This window comes from Quercus suber, unplaced genomic scaffold, assembly GCF_002906115.3.
Source record: "Quercus suber isolate HL8 unplaced genomic scaffold, Cork oak 2.0 scaffold_515, whole genome shotgun sequence".
In the NCBI taxonomy this organism is placed as follows: domain Eukaryota; kingdom Viridiplantae; phylum Streptophyta; class Magnoliopsida; order Fagales; family Fagaceae; genus Quercus; species Quercus suber.
Window position 1 is genome coordinate 354,849 of NW_027069964.1, and position 16,374 is coordinate 371,222.

General features: G+C 33.4%; 2 protein-coding genes across 3 annotated transcripts; both read right to left on the reverse strand.

Moving 5' to 3' along the window:
• On the reverse strand, nt 1-3,941 carry LOC111994180 (probable gamma-secretase subunit PEN-2). The gene is made up of 2 exons (XM_024026047.2): nt 3,562-3,941; nt 1-407 (listed from the first exon to the last, which is right to left on the reverse strand). The coding sequence occupies exons 1-2, from the start codon at nt 3,803-3,805 to the stop codon at nt 247-249; spliced, it is 405 nt and encodes a 134-aa protein (XP_023881815.1). The 5' UTR covers nt 3,806-3,941; the 3' UTR covers nt 1-246.
• Nucleotides 3,942-5,298: 1,357 nt separating this feature from the next.
• On the reverse strand, nt 5,299-14,116 carry LOC111994178 (GDP-mannose transporter GONST1). 2 transcript variants are annotated; one of them, XM_024026045.2, is made up of 9 exons: nt 13,753-14,116; nt 11,818-12,046; nt 11,497-11,636; nt 11,247-11,376; nt 10,111-10,209; nt 8,910-9,064; nt 6,525-6,641; nt 5,879-5,976; nt 5,299-5,784 (listed from the first exon to the last, which is right to left on the reverse strand). In XM_024026045.2, exons 1-9 carry the CDS (start codon nt 13,761-13,763, stop codon nt 5,726-5,728), a joined length of 1,038 nt encoding a protein of 345 aa, XP_023881813.1. In that variant the 5' UTR covers nt 13,764-14,116; the 3' UTR covers nt 5,299-5,725. The 2 variants fall into 2 exon arrangements, with proteins under 2 accessions (XP_023881813.1, XP_023881814.1); XM_024026046.2 differs by lacking the exon at nt 13,753-14,116 and adding an exon at nt 12,331-12,483.
• Nucleotides 14,117-16,374: the final 2,258 nt, after the last annotated feature.

Below are 16,374 nucleotides of genomic sequence, written 5' to 3' on the forward strand. Positions count from 1 at the left end.
TTAATTCCAAGTTGAGGTATAGAAAGGCCTCAATATCAACTTTGTCACCGGATACACAGCATTGTAAAACTCTCGGCATAGAATATATGTATATATACACAAAATCATGTGTTCAAAGAAAGTAAAAGAATTCTAGTAACACCCCCAACAATAAGGAAAAAAGAAAAGAAAAGATAATTAGAAAGAAAGAGAGAGGTAATACAAAGAGTGTTGAGAACAATGAAATTCAGAAAAGAGTGCATAAGACTAGCTCCAACCAGTCAAGTCTAATTTATCAGCAAGCTTGTACAATACAAGTTGATCCCAAACAGGTCCAAAGAGACGCTCTCCTCCAAGGGCAAATGTAAAGGCCCATGATGACAGAAGAGCTGTGAATACAGCAAACCCAACTGCTGACCCCACAACATCTGCAAAACCAAACGTTTGTTAAGACAAGAAAAAATGAAAATGGAAAATTTATGGAAAAATGGCTCAAACAGGGATTCATAATTCCAAACAAATAAATCCACTTGAAGAAAAGAACAGAATTTCAAAATGCAAAATATCTAACATGACCCTGTCCCCATGATGGGAGACCATATCCATCTAATTTAAGTGTGCACCTCTCGCAACACATCGTAAGCAACTCAGTTATTATATAACTGCCACCACCAAGTGATTCATAGAAATTTTTTTATTGGCAAGTTATGCATATAACGAATTTTAAACTTACAACCTCACTCTTCGCCCATTTTTGTTAAAGTGCTATTTTAGCTAGAGATATGTTTTCAGCAAATAAAGCACAAATTTAGATCAAAGTTGAGCAGATGCAGCAAACTTAAAGAATGAAAGTAGGGAAGAACAAACACTCAGACACAAGCATCTTGAAAAACAGAAATACTGCACACCATATCTCTTGAAGCAATAAAAATTCAACCCACAAAGATCAGGAGCACGACATTTAGACCTAGGATGACCTTTCAAATTTGAACAAAAATACAGACAAACAAAACATGGCTTCTTCTATTCTCTTTTCCCCTTTTTAGTGAATTAGTTCATGTATGTAATAGGAAATAATACATTATACAGGAAGCTTTGACATGGCATAAAACAACAAGTGTGTCACACATAATTAATGCATTATGCAAACCTCCATGTATATAATGATCACTCCTCTCTAGGTTAAATATGTGTGATTAAACCAAACAAATGAACAATGCACAATAAGCCCATATGACATATGACATGCCATTGTGATTGCGGGTAAAACATTTCTTTGCTTTACAATGAGAGTGCCACAGCCAACCTCCACACAAGAGGACTCCCATTTTTTGTTTTATAAAAGGTTTTATAATATTACAGTACCAGATTGATATGTAATGAATTGGTAAGTTGGATGACATCTAATACAAATTCTCAATTGAATAAACCAGAATTGAAAAGACATGTCAATCAAAGATGTGACAGAAAGTATGATGTTGGTCAGGATAGAATGGCAACAAATATACTTGTGCCCGACCCCAAATAGTCTATAGAAGGTCCATAGCCAACCCCAAAATTTCTCTCTGTTTGGTGCAAACCTCCAGGGATACAATGATCACTCCTTTCTTGGTTAAATAAGCACGATTAGACCAAACAATGCATAATAAGCCCATATGACATTTGATGTGCCAACTAAAATGAAATTTGTGATTGCGGGTCAAAAGTTTCATTGGTTTACACATGCACTTGGTGGGTCTTAAATCCACAAACTCATCATTTGCCTTGCTCTTATAAGGAAAGGAAGTGTTGTTTGAGTGATGCAAACATGGAAGATTTATTTGTTAATACTTCACAAATTCGGCTATTCGAGATTTATTTTGTGGAGCCCAAGTGTGTAGTGCAATTAAAGCCAAAGTCCTGAGGTTTTAAAGGTCTTGTTCTATGTGTTCTAGGTTTAACACAGTTTTTAATTAGGGTCTTTATCTAATGGGCTATGATCAAATTTGTATTTAAGGGCAAATTATATTTTTACAACCCCACAAATCAAGGGTATTTTGGTAGTTTAGTAGAGCCTAGAATTTTTTAGGAGATCCTAAATATCTCAAGTTTTACTTTGTTCGAGTCCAAGTTATCATTTATTAGTTATTACCTTATTAGGTTTTAGTTTACTAGTCATAAAAAATAAAAATAAAATAAATAAAAAAATCTTTTATGAATAGATGAACTTGATTCATAAAAAAATTAGTGTTTTAGCACAGAGGCACGCTGGCATTTTATTCTTTTTCTCCCTTTCTCTTCTCTTTTCTTCTTCCCCTAGTTGCGATTTTGTCCATGGATATTTTTCATACAACCCATAACTTTCTCTGTTTTCCTTCTTCCTTACAACCCCAAGTCAAGACCTTCCAGTTATCTATCAAAACCCTAAACCCTCGCATACTTCTCTATCGAATGGCCATACAAAACTCATCAAAGACCATCCAATTTTGAGCCTCAACCATTCTTTTTAAAAGTTCTAAATCCTAGATCCACAAATCCTTTGAATCCTATCCTCACCAGAAGCATACTAGGACAAATTCTCCAACTTCTCGTGCATCATTGAGTTAGAGCTCACTGCCAAGAATTGAGCTTTAACATCTAAAAGGAATCTCAGTTTCCTTTTAAGTAAACAAAACTGTGACACAAGTTCTCTTATTTCCCAAGTGTAATAACTTACCCACCTTAATGGATAAGCATTTCATCAAAATTCCAAACACAAGAAGGTACATATTGTCAGACTCAGTAGCAATAGGGTTGTTCAAGTTCCAACCAGAACTGACGTTACCCCCCCCCCCCCCCCCCCCCCAACCCCTCACCTCTCTTCCCTCTTTCCTCTAATTCAGTTGCCACCTCTGCAGTCTGCCTTCCTCCAACTCTGGTCACCACCCCACACTCAATCTTATAGAATGTAAAGCTTCCAAACTCTAAAAATCAGAGAGATCGGCTTTGATCTATCAAGAACAGAGAAAAAGAAAATGGGTTTCAGATCTGCTCTAAAGGTTAAACTTTTTCATTTCTTGATTCTAAGATTCTAAATGCCATGGATTTTTAATTTGTTGAGGATAAACTTGTTATGATTCATGGGTTTCGAAACTGTGTTGTAATTTGTGGGTTTTGGAACTTTTAGTTTTACATCTATTCTCAGATAATTCTTATGGGTTTTGAAACTCTCTCTCTCTCTGTTGTGGATGTCCCCCCCTTTTTAGTGGGGGGAGCAGTTCACGTTTTAAGAAAATGGCCCCAAAAACCCTCTCTCAAAACCGGCCACTCCAAACTGTGTACACTGCTAAGTAGGGAGGCAAGATTTAACTACTAGCAACAAGACCATTGATCAAATATCTATATCATCTTAAACAAACCCACAGATAAAAGTAAAATGGTTCTCAACTCTCATAATCTTTATCAGAAACTAACATTCATTCCTCTATATACACACAACATATAACATAAAGAAACAAACTTACTTTAAATTTAAAGATTCGATTCAACCAATAACGAAAATCAATAAACCTAAAAAACCAACAACATTGAAAAATTGTAAGCGCAGAGAGAGAGAGAGAGTACAGGGGCGAATGCGAGGGAAGGAGCGAGAGTGGCGGAGAACAGGCCAGAAGTAGAAGCAATTGACGGCCCAAAGCCACGGCAGCATCGCGAATCCGAACCTGTAGAACCGCCGTGCGTATTTCACCGACTCATCTTCCGATAGCCCCAGTGACCCGTCCACTGTCGGCCACACGGGCCATGATCCCGTTATCGAGTTCCCGTTTGGACTAGGGTTTGGGCTTGGGTTGTTGGTTTGGGTCTCCATCTTCTTCTCCACGGAAAACCTAGCTCTCGGATTGGGTATTGGATTGAAGCGACGTCGTTTCTGTCTTGCAACGCCTTCAGAGTGTACTTCACAGAGTCAAAGTCAAAGTCAAAGTTGGTGAATTTAACTAACCAATTTCTGTCTGTGGAGATGAGTGGGCTCAATACGGAAAGGAACTCAGACGAGCTATACTGCGACGACGTCGTCTTAGGCACTGCAAATAGAGTAGGAAATATGGGCCTTTTTTTCCATGCTAAAATAATGATTTTTCATTATATTAATATTTTATAGGCATGGAAAATAAAAATGGACACTCTAAAAGCATAATTTAATGGCGGGTGTGAGGGTCTCACTAAAAAAAACACTAATAACTAAACATTCTCTATTCACCTGTCACCACATATTCTCTTAAAAGCCTACAACCACACATTTCTCTATAAAATGAAGGAAAATTATTTGGGAATGGGACCCTCTCTCTCTCTCAAGGAAGCTGTCTCATTGAAGGACATTCTCTCAATGATTCTCTTTGACCCTCTTAGGAACTATCTTTGACTCATCTGAGTACATTCTCTTAAGGAAACTTTTTGGTCTTTTCAAGGACTTTTTTATTTGCTCGAGGACTCTCTCTTTGCTCGTCTAACTTCCTTCTGACTCACCTAAGAACATTCTCCTGAGGACACCTTTTCTCCATGACCAACCCTAGGGTTGGTCATGGAGGAACTGAGTTTCTCTTTGGTTATTTTAGGTTTACAAACCCAAGGTCACAACTTGATCTAAGGAAAAACCTACTATAATCTAGGGTGGCATCGCTCCTTATTCGTATAGGACTAACGTGGTACCTAACTTCAACAGAACTTTCTTAATCAATATATCTATTGTAGAAAAGTCAATCGAACCAGATTTGGACCCACTACAATAAGATTACAAAGACATTCAAAATCAAGTTTTTGTTTTGTTTTGTTTTATGTTTTATTATTATTATTATTATTATCATCATTATTTTAAAATGAGAATACAAAATGAAGTTATTGATTAGTGTAACTTGAAGATTTAAGATGAAATTAGATTGGAAAACCTAAAATTTCCGGTGTTGCGCCCATTTAATGCAAATATATTTATCGCAAACATTGACCCGAGTCCAACCATCATAGTGCTGCAAAGATTTCACGCCCAACTAGCTCTCCGGTTTTGGCTGATCCAATTTTTTTTTTTTTTTTTTTTTTTTGGGGGGGAGCATCGCTACAATTTCTGATTCTCCAAGGAGTTTCCAAAGGCTGATGAGAAATATCATTTGATGCAATACAAGTTTTGGCTGATGAATTACATTTCTATGTTATTGGTTGTGTTACTTATAAAGAAATGGCAACAAATTAATTTAGGGGCATTCAAATACACGCGGCTCTGAATAGGAAATGTCAAGTGCCCCAACTCTCAAGCATCAATCAATTACATTTCTTTATCAAAGAGCAACCCAAAAGCTTGTCTGCATTCACTTGTTGAAGTAAAATCCACTTTCACCATTATCTTGAGCAACTCGTTTAACTCAATACGTAAATATGAAGGTTTCAAATACAATGTGAAAATCTATAAGACACCAATGTTACATGTGGCTAAAGATAAGAGCTACGCGTCACAATACATATCTGAAGAAGAATTAGTGATGGCATTTTCCCTCAATTAAACAAACCCAGACACTCAATCCATTCCAATAGAAGGCTGCTCTCCTTTGTAAGAAGTAAATTCAAGAGGAAAGCACTTGTAAATGGGCCAAGATCTTCACTCCTTCTACATACTTTTCATACAACACTTCTTGACTGACTATTCGTGACAACTTCATGGGGTAGTCAAGCGGTCAGATGCAGTTTACACGAGAGTGCAAAAGATGGTTATCATGTAAAGAACCATAACTTTCAGTGCCTTTTAGGTTTGAGATCTCTCACGCATTTTGGCCCTAGCGAAGAATACTCCAGCCAAAAGACCTACAGAGTGAAAAAATGTGTTGGTAATGCTAAAACTACAAATTCAAAGTTTTGTTTCTTGTTTGTGGAAGTCAATGATATGGATAGAACTTACCGAAGAATATGCTTGCGGAGTTCTCCAAGCTGGTAGGAACTTTGAAAAGGAGGATGCCAGCAACAGACAGAGGGATCTTATTTAACGAACCCACAAGGCTGCATGACGCAGTTCAGTGATTAGAGATGTAAATAAGTGTGATTGATCACTAATATGGTCTTATCTAAGATAAGCATGATGGTTTAAGCAAAGTAAACTGATGATTAATTTTTGAGTAAAAAAACAGATTTGGTAAAATTTTCAGTCAAACTTCATTTGACTTGATACAAATGGTTCCTAATGGCATAAGACCAGCCCAACTGAATCAGCCCCATCCAACACTGAACTTTCAAACCCATATCAACCCAATGCAAGCGTTTATCATGTGCCAATGGTTTGTAATTGGGTGGCCAGTTTGCACAAAGCTTCAACTCTTACCAAACATGAACTCTATTTTATTTGAACCTTGTTCACTAAGGAGAAGTTATAAATAAATAAAAACGATAATAATAATGGCAAATAAAAGTTATAACCCAATGCTAAGTTCATTCTCAAAGTTGGTGTCATCTGATTCTCAATTAGGGAAAAAAAAAGAAAAAAAGATTCTACCCCAAAAGTAACATATTAGCTTCTTCTTTTTGGAGGTAAGTAAGTATTCTTATCTCACCTGTATGTTGTAGCCCCAGTTTGATGAAGAAACCACATAGAAGTGAAGCTGATTGCCAGTCCCAAAAATCCACTCAATGTCATTACCAGCCAGAAGGTTGGCAATCTCAAAAGTGGCCTGCCAATGCAATCCAAGATCCAAAAGATTGAACAAGACAATTTTGATAAAAGAAAATCAATTTTCTTGGCATACTGTTAGAAAACTTATATCCACAGTTAAGTTATGATAACATATCGTTAAAAGAATTGTAGACATGTTATTTGCAAGTTACAATACTTGTATACAATATTAATTAATGTATTTTTTTTAAAGGTTACAATATTAATTAATGTAATCAAGTTTGATAATTAGATCCATGTTTTAGAAGACTGATATAAAAGCATACTCATAAGTACAGAAGATAAACGATCATATAGTTAGCTGTCATTGTAAAAATGAAAGATTTTGTCCTGAGTGGGAGATCTTTTGATACAAAATCTGGAGTAGCTAAACAATCTCTATCTTGTGAAGAAAGCAGCCATTTGAATAAAATTAATAAACTCTAGCGAGAAAGATGGATGGAGATGGGACAGGGTGTCATTGGGGGTGTTAGTGAGTGCGATGTAATGTGATCTGATCACAAGTAGTAAACAGGAATTGGAATAAAACTTCAATGCAATAGGATAAATTACTGGAACTCTTGCAAAATGGTTTCTCATTTAAACCAAGCATATTATACAAACAAGAAAGAGTAAAAAACAGAGGAGGAGAAGAAGAAATCTTTCACTCTCAAAAGAACCAGTGTTGAAGAAAGGAAGAAATAAGGAGGAGTACATAAAAAGGGAGAAAGAATGAAGGAATGAATGACCAGGACAAGAAGGATGTATAAGCAGGGAAAACTATTATGATACTTTTGATTACCATATGTGGGATTGCTCTATTGTGGGAGAATTTTACCGGACAGTATCCATTCTATAACCAGGAATATTTCAGAATTTAGCAAATAACGGTTGGGAATGGAAAAGGAGCCAATCTTGGGTGCAAGATTTCAAATTAATCTGCAATAGCCAGAACACACCATTGAGCTTCTAGTTAATCTTTAATAATCTCATAAAAACCAAAAATGGCCAGTCATACTATAGCATTTGAGTCCCTTTGGGATAGGCTGATAGCCATGAAGGAATTTCCTCATTTCTACTTATATCCAACAATATCTACACAAATTTCAGATTACATGGGCCAAATAAGATGATTATATGGACCAAATGTGATAATTGTAGTAAAGAAAATTTAGCTCCACAGCCAGAATCTAGTATACAAGAGAAGAAATTGCTTCCAATAAATATGATGTATTCTGCTTTAAAATGAATCATTACATCATACAAAGTTTGTTTGAAGTTCAAAGACACTACAATATCAACTTATGCAAACACCGAACATCTATAATTATTAATAGAAAAGATAAATTCTATACATCAAAAACACAATACCAATTATTATAGCACAGATGATATGGTATATTAGCTATATACTATTACTAAAGAAATAATTTACGAAAAAGGGAATGATAAAAAAAATAAATAAATAAAAATTAAAAAAAAAAAAAACTCAAAAACTCACAGAGGAGTACATAAAAAGGGAGAAAGAATGAAGGAATGAATGACCAGGACAAGAAGGATGTATAAGCAGGGAAAACTATTATGATACTTTTGATTACCATATGTGGGATTGCTCTATTGTGGGAGAATTTTACCGGACAGTATCCATTCTATAACCAGGAATATTTCAGAATTTAGCAAATAACGGTTGGGAATGGAAAAGGAGCCAATCTTGGGTGCAAGATTTCAAATTAATCTGCAATAGCCAGAACACACCATTGAGCTTCTAGTTAATCTTTAATAATCTCATAAAAACCAAAAATGGCCAGTCATACTATAGCATTTGAGTCCCTTTGGGATAGGCTGATAGCCATGAAGGAATTTCCTCATTTCTACTTATATCCAACAATATCTACACAAATTTCAGATTACATGGGCCAAATAAGATGATTATATGGACCAAATGTGATAATTGTAGTAAAGAAAATTTAGCTCCATAGCCAGAATCTAGTATACAAGAGAAGAAATTGCTTCCAATAAATATGATGTATTCTGCTTTAAAATGAATCATTACATCATACAAAGTTTGTTTGAAGTTCAAAGACTACAATATCAACTTATGCAAACACCGAACATCTATAATTATTAATAGAAAAGATAAATTCTATACATCAAAAACACAATACCAATTATTATAGCACAGATGATATGGTATATTAGCTATATACTATTACTAAAGAAATAATTTACGAAAAAGGGAATGATAAAAAAAATAAATAAATAAAAATTAAAAAAAAAAAAAACTCACGTTTTGGAGAGATAATCCACCTCATTGAAAACAAAAATTAGAAGAATCCCTAAAGGCAAGGATAGGGTGTTATTGAGCAAGACCATTGAAAACTCATTCAAGTTTCCAGATTTAGTAACTTGTTTTGCTGTATCCATGACCCTACGTAGAGTCAACTGCACAAAGAAAGATAATAATACATCAGCTACATTTTAAACTTAGACGAAAATATAACAAGTAATGTTGTGAGAGCTGGTAAAACAAATGTGCCCATTAACTCAACTAACTCTCTCGTCCAATATGTCGTTCCTACTTTTTAAGAAAACATCACTACTTTTTTTTTTAAACATTTTGAATTTACCTTTGTTGTTTTGCGTGTTAATACTAGAAGGACTATCTGTTATTATTATCAATTTTTTCTATTAATTATTTCAAATAGACAATTATAATAGATTTTCCAAAAAAAGGGAAAAAATGACCAACATAATGGGACAGGAGTAGAAACAAATGGGGAACCACTCTCCAATCCAAATGGAAATACAAGAACCCAGTGCACCTATGGGAGTCTTGTTGAGCCAAGTGTCTAATGTTTGCACCTCAAACTTGAAGTTTTGAGTGTAACTAACAAAATTCTACAACAGTGTATGACCACTAGAAATTCCTTTATGCAATTGAGTAAATTATAATTATTGCACATATATTCACTCCATAAAAAGATGCCTACTTAAGTTATACATACACTTTCAACATATCACTATCTTTTCATAAGCTTCGTGTAACTTATGGTTCTTAGTACTCATTAACATCAAACGTTTTGACCATATTGGGAATGCATCCCCCATTTTCTTAGCCACAAAAGAGCTCATGATAGTCCTCCAAAGATTTAAAAGTTGTCTTGTAAGAGAATAGACTCAGACCAACATAAGAACAAGAATCCACCACCCTGGGAAGGGGGGGGGGGGGGGGAGGGACACTGACAACTACTCTATTTGGAGATTAGTTCCATTGACCAGAGTTTTCAACCTTGTACTGCATAGCAAGCCTAACAACTAATTCTTATGCCCAACTTTCAATTTTTTACTAAGAAAAAGAGAAATCTCAATAAAATATGTCAAAACGCAAATTATGCTAAAGGACTGCAATGGATGCAAAAGAACTAAATATAAATAACATACAAAAGCCTGGCTTATGGATAATCCAGATGTCCAAATTATGCACTCACAGAATATGATGCAGTTAAGAAGCAATTAATAAGCTGCCATGTGTAGCCAACAGCATGAAAAGATAGATCAGTAATCCCTCCAGAAATTGCTGAAATGATCTGCACAAGCCACAGGTCAAGCCAATTCAAACTTATTCATTTGTAAATTCATGAAAATGTATAAAAGCAAAGTTACTACATAAAAATGTTCATAAAAGTGCAAATCCAGTAATAAAGGCCTTGAATTCCCAATAAGTTGAACAAGCTTAGTTGGTACCAATATACATCAGCCAACACAGAATTAATCAGAGTTCATCTTGATAACCATTGCGCACATATATATATTGACACATTGGCACAAGCAATGCACCCTTTCAAACATGTGTCGCCCATGTAAAGCTATTAACATGTTAACCTCAGACGAACAACCTATTCTGCAGGACGACCAATCTTTGGTGCCCACTATCATATTCATATTTTAATCATTCCGGTCACAATTCATTCCACAAACTTTTAACTGCTGCATTTGATCCCCTAAAGTTTGGATTAAATTGAGTCCCATCCAAATTAACAGACAGTGCATGTTTTGGACTGTTATAATTGTGAGGCTAAATGATTAATATGGTAAATTTAATCATTTGACCACACAATTCTAACATGGACAAACAAATTACGCCTTTGTGGTTTGACCCAATATCAATTTAGTCTCATAAGTTTTTTTCAATTGTTAAATTTTGTCCCCTTAAGCTTTTATTAAAATGAAGTCGATAGAGGTACTTTCAATGGAACCCTAACAATTTCATTTTAGCCCAAATTTATCCCTTGTGGTTTGGGCAGCCTATCACAATTTAGTCTATAAACTCTCAATTGTTACATTTGATCCCCTAGTTTAAATAATATATCTGTAATGAATTTAACTGTTTAAGACATGTATAAGAAACAGCCGCGGGGGGGGGGGGGGAGAAGGGGGGGTGCAGAAAATGTGGGCAACATAAAATCAACAAGAATAAAATTGACGAAAAGGTTGATACACTACTAGATGCAAGCAATGAACCTAACTAGAAAAAGAATTTGAAGTTCATTGTCTTATTCCACATCCCAATTTGACAATTCTAGAAACAACTAAATCCCAAATTCACATTTTGAGCTCAACATACCATTAGGAATAGAGCAGCCCAGACTCTGTTGTCATGATGCTTACTGAACAGATACATTTCACCAACAGCAGTTATCACATTGGTAACATTCTTCAGGACAGTGACCATAGCAACATTAATGTATCTCAAACTGCACAAAAGATTAATCATATTTAAGGAACAAAGTCTTGTCAAAATCATAGAATTAAAAGGTGTCCATGTTACTACAAAAACAGTATGAAGATGAGCACAAACAGGAAAAATGTCATACCTAAACATGCTTGTAATGAGCATCCCAACAAAAATAAAATTCACAGGTAACCAGACCTTAACCAATCTCCATGTTAGTGGTTCTGTTGATATCACGCCTAGAAAACTCAATGTAGACACAATCAAAACTGAAATAAAATTCTGCATCCACAGAAGTATATTTAAGTGTCATCAGCTTGGTAGATATCATATCAGAAACGGTTTCCAAGTCATTTTAATGGCATTGAGTAAACCCCAACAAAATTATTATCAATTAAAAAGGAAAAAAAATAAAATCAAGAATCTCAATCTCATATAAGGAACACCAATTACATTGAATTACCTGGTACAGCATTAAGAATATACCAGCATTAAAATCATAGCTGGAAAGCACAAACTTGTTAACCAATATCATGCTGCATGAGGAAATGCAATATGCAAGGCCAGACAATAAGGCTTGATTGGGTATTTTTGTCACCCTGGTACTTCGTGTTGTTTTCTCTGTGTCTTTGTCGAAACCATTTTCCAAGTCATTTTCATTATTTTCAAAAGGCTTCATTGCAATTGGTGACCTATACAAAAGTAGGAGAATATCAGTTATCGGCCAACATTTGAAACTGAGTTTTATTAAATGTTCCCAGAGCAGAAGAGAATAGACAAATAAAAATAAATAAATAAATTCAAACACACAAAGTAAATATGGTTTGGCTCCCAATGAATCTTACAGGCCAAACATAGAAAAAATGAAAAAATAAATAAATAAAAGGGATTGGGAGAAAAATTATAGAATCTATAGTTTCTTCCATTTAGAAAGCATCGAGAACAATAGAGTCACACTTAATTGAGCAAAGCACACCTGTTATCTACTCTTCTTAATGGACAGGAGAACTTATTTAGCACACCCTTTGACTCATGATATTTAAGGCTTCATTCGCCCTTCGCTAAACCTTACTTATGTCTTCCTTGAGACTTCTTTCAGAAACAGGATCAGAAGAATCTAGAGAAGCTCCTAAAGACACAGGTCTTGAACATCAAAACACGGACCTAGGCATCTTTGATGTCCAAGTGGGAACTGTGAATCTCACAGAATCAAGGAATAGCACCAGAAAATGTAATATACATGGTATATATTTGACAATAGTTAAGGAGCTATGAAATGTCCATAGTTGGTCACTGAAAATGGCAATTACATCTAATCAAGCCATTCTATATGCCATATATTGCCACAAGTATTTTCCAACCAGTAACAACAATAAAAGTATCAAAGTTAATAACTAACTTCTTGCAAATAATCCTGCAAGAGGACAAATAAATCCCCACAAATCTCCCGAGAAGAATGAACGCTTAAACAAGCAACAAACAGATTGGATACAGTTCTTACAAAAACACAATCAATCTCATTAGCCTCACTACTAACACCAGGCCCTATCCTGCAAATGAATAACCCCACCCATCTTACCAAAAAGTTATAGTGATTCTTTCTAATCAAACATGTGATTAAACCAGGATTTCGAACATTTATTTTTGTTATACTCAAAGATGACTAGAAATAAACACCCTTTTTTTACCATTAAACAATGGATTATGGAAGGCTATTTACAACTTCTAATTCATGAACACTAATCTAACAGTCTGGTCATAGACAAATATCTAATTCACAAGTTAAACATTTATGTTAGCATTAAAACTATCATATACTGCAAAATAGACTTAGATACTTCAAATATTCATCTTGACTTATTCTAGACAATCAATTTCACAACAACCACAACTCTATTGTTGCCAGCCAAACGATGTCTGGTGAGGGGGGAGGATTGGGATGCCTACTTAAAGATTCAAAGATCTCTTTCTAATAATCCAATTTCTCATCTACCAAACAGAGCTTTAGCAAAAGCTGCCAGTTGACCGTGCCATAATATCCAGAACATACAATAATACCAACAGGACAATAAATTGATAAAATGAAGAAAGTTTGAGAGAGAGAGAGAGAGAGAGAGAGGGAGAGAGATAGAGAATTTGAGAAACAGTTTCCATCCATGTTTAAACATCAGTTATCAAGTAGTTAACAAGTACTGCAAATATGTTAAATTTGTAAACCTTAAAAAAGAGATTACCAACAACCCAAAATTTAAAATTTATCAACAATCAGTGAGCAAGAAACAAGAAAGCAATAATTACCCATTTCATTTTCAACAAAGAACAATCTTTTTAGCCACCCAATAAGCAAAAAATTCAACAATAACCCACAGATAAAAAAATTAAAAAAAAAAAAAATTACCTTGAACCCATTTTAGCCCAGACCTCAAAAGCTGCACATGCCTAGAGAAAACCCATCAAGGGTCACAACTCACAACAGCAATAGACCAAAAGCAGAGAAATTTGAGAGATTGAGGCAGAAAAACTGAGACCCTTTCGAGATTTGAGAGAACTTTTCAAAGAGAGAATTTAAAGAGCTGAATTTTTGGCACCCAAACTTCTTTAGATTCCAAAATGATAAATTTGTTTTTAAAAAGTATTTTGGGATTTGAATTTTTTTTTTCTTTGTCTTTTAATTTAAAGAAAAAATTCATATATACATTGTTTATTTTTTGGTTAAGTTCGTCAAATCAACACCATTGGACTTCTGAGTTTTGTAATGGAAGCAATTTTCATGAAAGTGAGATGCTAATATGCGCTGTTCCGTGGGTGCGCATTATAGCATTTGGTCAGCCCAGGTGTGCCGTGTGTGCGCTTGTTTTGCTACTTCCAGGATTCCTTTCTAAAAAAATAAAATAAAATCAATAACAACAACAATAATAAAAATAACAATAATTATTTTAAGGCAAAACTTATTGCTTGTGTGCTAATAATTATCTTATGCATTTAATATATATATATATATATATGTGTGTATGTTTTTCTTTCTTTGAAGCTAAATGATAGAATATATGTTTCACCTCTTTTATAATATATGAATTTTATGCCTTCAAAAAAAAATATATGAATTTTATAGCTATATAAAATTCATGCTATGAAAGGCAATATGCATGACATATATCCGATATATTTGATACCTTTCACGACTTTTGTTGCAATAATTTACTAATAACACCCTTGATGACATTTTTTTTTTTTTTTTGAGAAACCCTTGATGACATAATTGCAGGTACATAGTGTGGTAATTATATGCTTATAAAATAATAAATTATTTATTTAAAAAATTACTATAAATTAAAAAATATTTGTATTTAAATAATTATTCTTTTTTTATACATTAAATAATTATTACTTGAAAACATGTTATCTTTCATTCATTTCATTTATTACTATCTTTTTCTTTTCTTAAGGCATTCGTTTCATTTACTCATGCTATCTTTAAGTTAAATTATTGAATAAAAATATTCTAACTACATATATTATTAACTATATATTGTCAAAATATATATATATATATATTTATAATAACTTAATATTTACGAATAAAAAAGAATTGAAAGATAGTCATTTGGAAGAAAGAAGATGGAAAGAATGATAAATTTGGTATATAAGTAACCATATTGTATGATTTTTTCAAGAGATTTTTACATATTGAGATGGTTGTTTGCGATTGTTTTATTTATTTATTTTTTTTTTTTTTAAGAAGATGGTTGTTTAATTTTAATGGGATAGATAATAAATTACATTATGTAACATGTGTGATAAGCATATTGAAATTCAACTAGTCAACTGAAATTTTTGTCTATTCCAATAGAAACATTATAGTTTAAATCTCTCCTACTTTATTGTAATTATCAAATTATAAAAAATAAAAAATAAAAAACAATACAAAAATACAAGTGGTATTCATTGGATGAATGCTATATGAGTCTCTGTCTTATTTGTTAGTAATAATGACAAATAAAACAATTCCATTTTACATAGCATTTATCATGTAAACTATTACCTTCTTCTTAAGTGATGATTTATAACATTATTCATGTATATTATTTAAACAAATCACATAATTTATTATAAAAGTCATGTGACTCAAACTACACATGAACTATTTTTTTAATTACCACATAATTGGATTGAAGCAAAATAACTCCAAACATATTTAATAATTCATGTTTAATAATTCATTATCTTAAAGCTTTTGAGGTTTAAAAGAGCATTATAAAAAGGGGGTGACAATGACAATACTCCATAGGCAGGTGGTATCTTCCCTTGTTAAAATTAAAAGGGTATTGAGTTCAACTTGTGAAAAAAAAAAGGGTTAAATTATTGCTTTAGTCATTCAATTATTGATAAAGGTCAATTTAGTTCCCAACTACTAAATTTATTGATTTAGTCTCTTAACTATTAATTCTATCAACTTAGTTCTTCAACTTTCAAAATTAAGCCAAATTTATCCTTAAATCTATTCATCATCTAATTTAAACAAAATTAGCTGATGTAGCAAACGGAGTTGATGTTAAAAGGTTATTATAAAAAGTGTAAAATTGCTAAAATCAAGCCAATTTTAACTATTAAATCTGAAAAAATTTAAATGAAGAAGAGAATTAACAATGAAATTGACCGAATTTTAGAAATTGAGAAATAAATTGACACATTTAGTTAAGGGATCACATTAAAGTTTATCATGTAATTGGAGAATTAAATTAGTAATTTAACCACAAAAAAAAAAAAAAAAAAAAAACTTCAAGCCTAATGACAAATTGAGTACCCCGTTAATTACGTTAATCTAGTGAAAAATCCAATTTGATATCCATGCACGACCTTCTATATGTATATTTATTCAACAACGAATGCTATAACGCAATGAAAGGGCTTCTTTCTTCAAATCTCTTTCATGAATGTGTATTACACTATTACTTCTCTTTTCTCTTTATTTATCGTTGACCTTGAATCTAAGTGAGGACACAACGCTGATAATGATAAA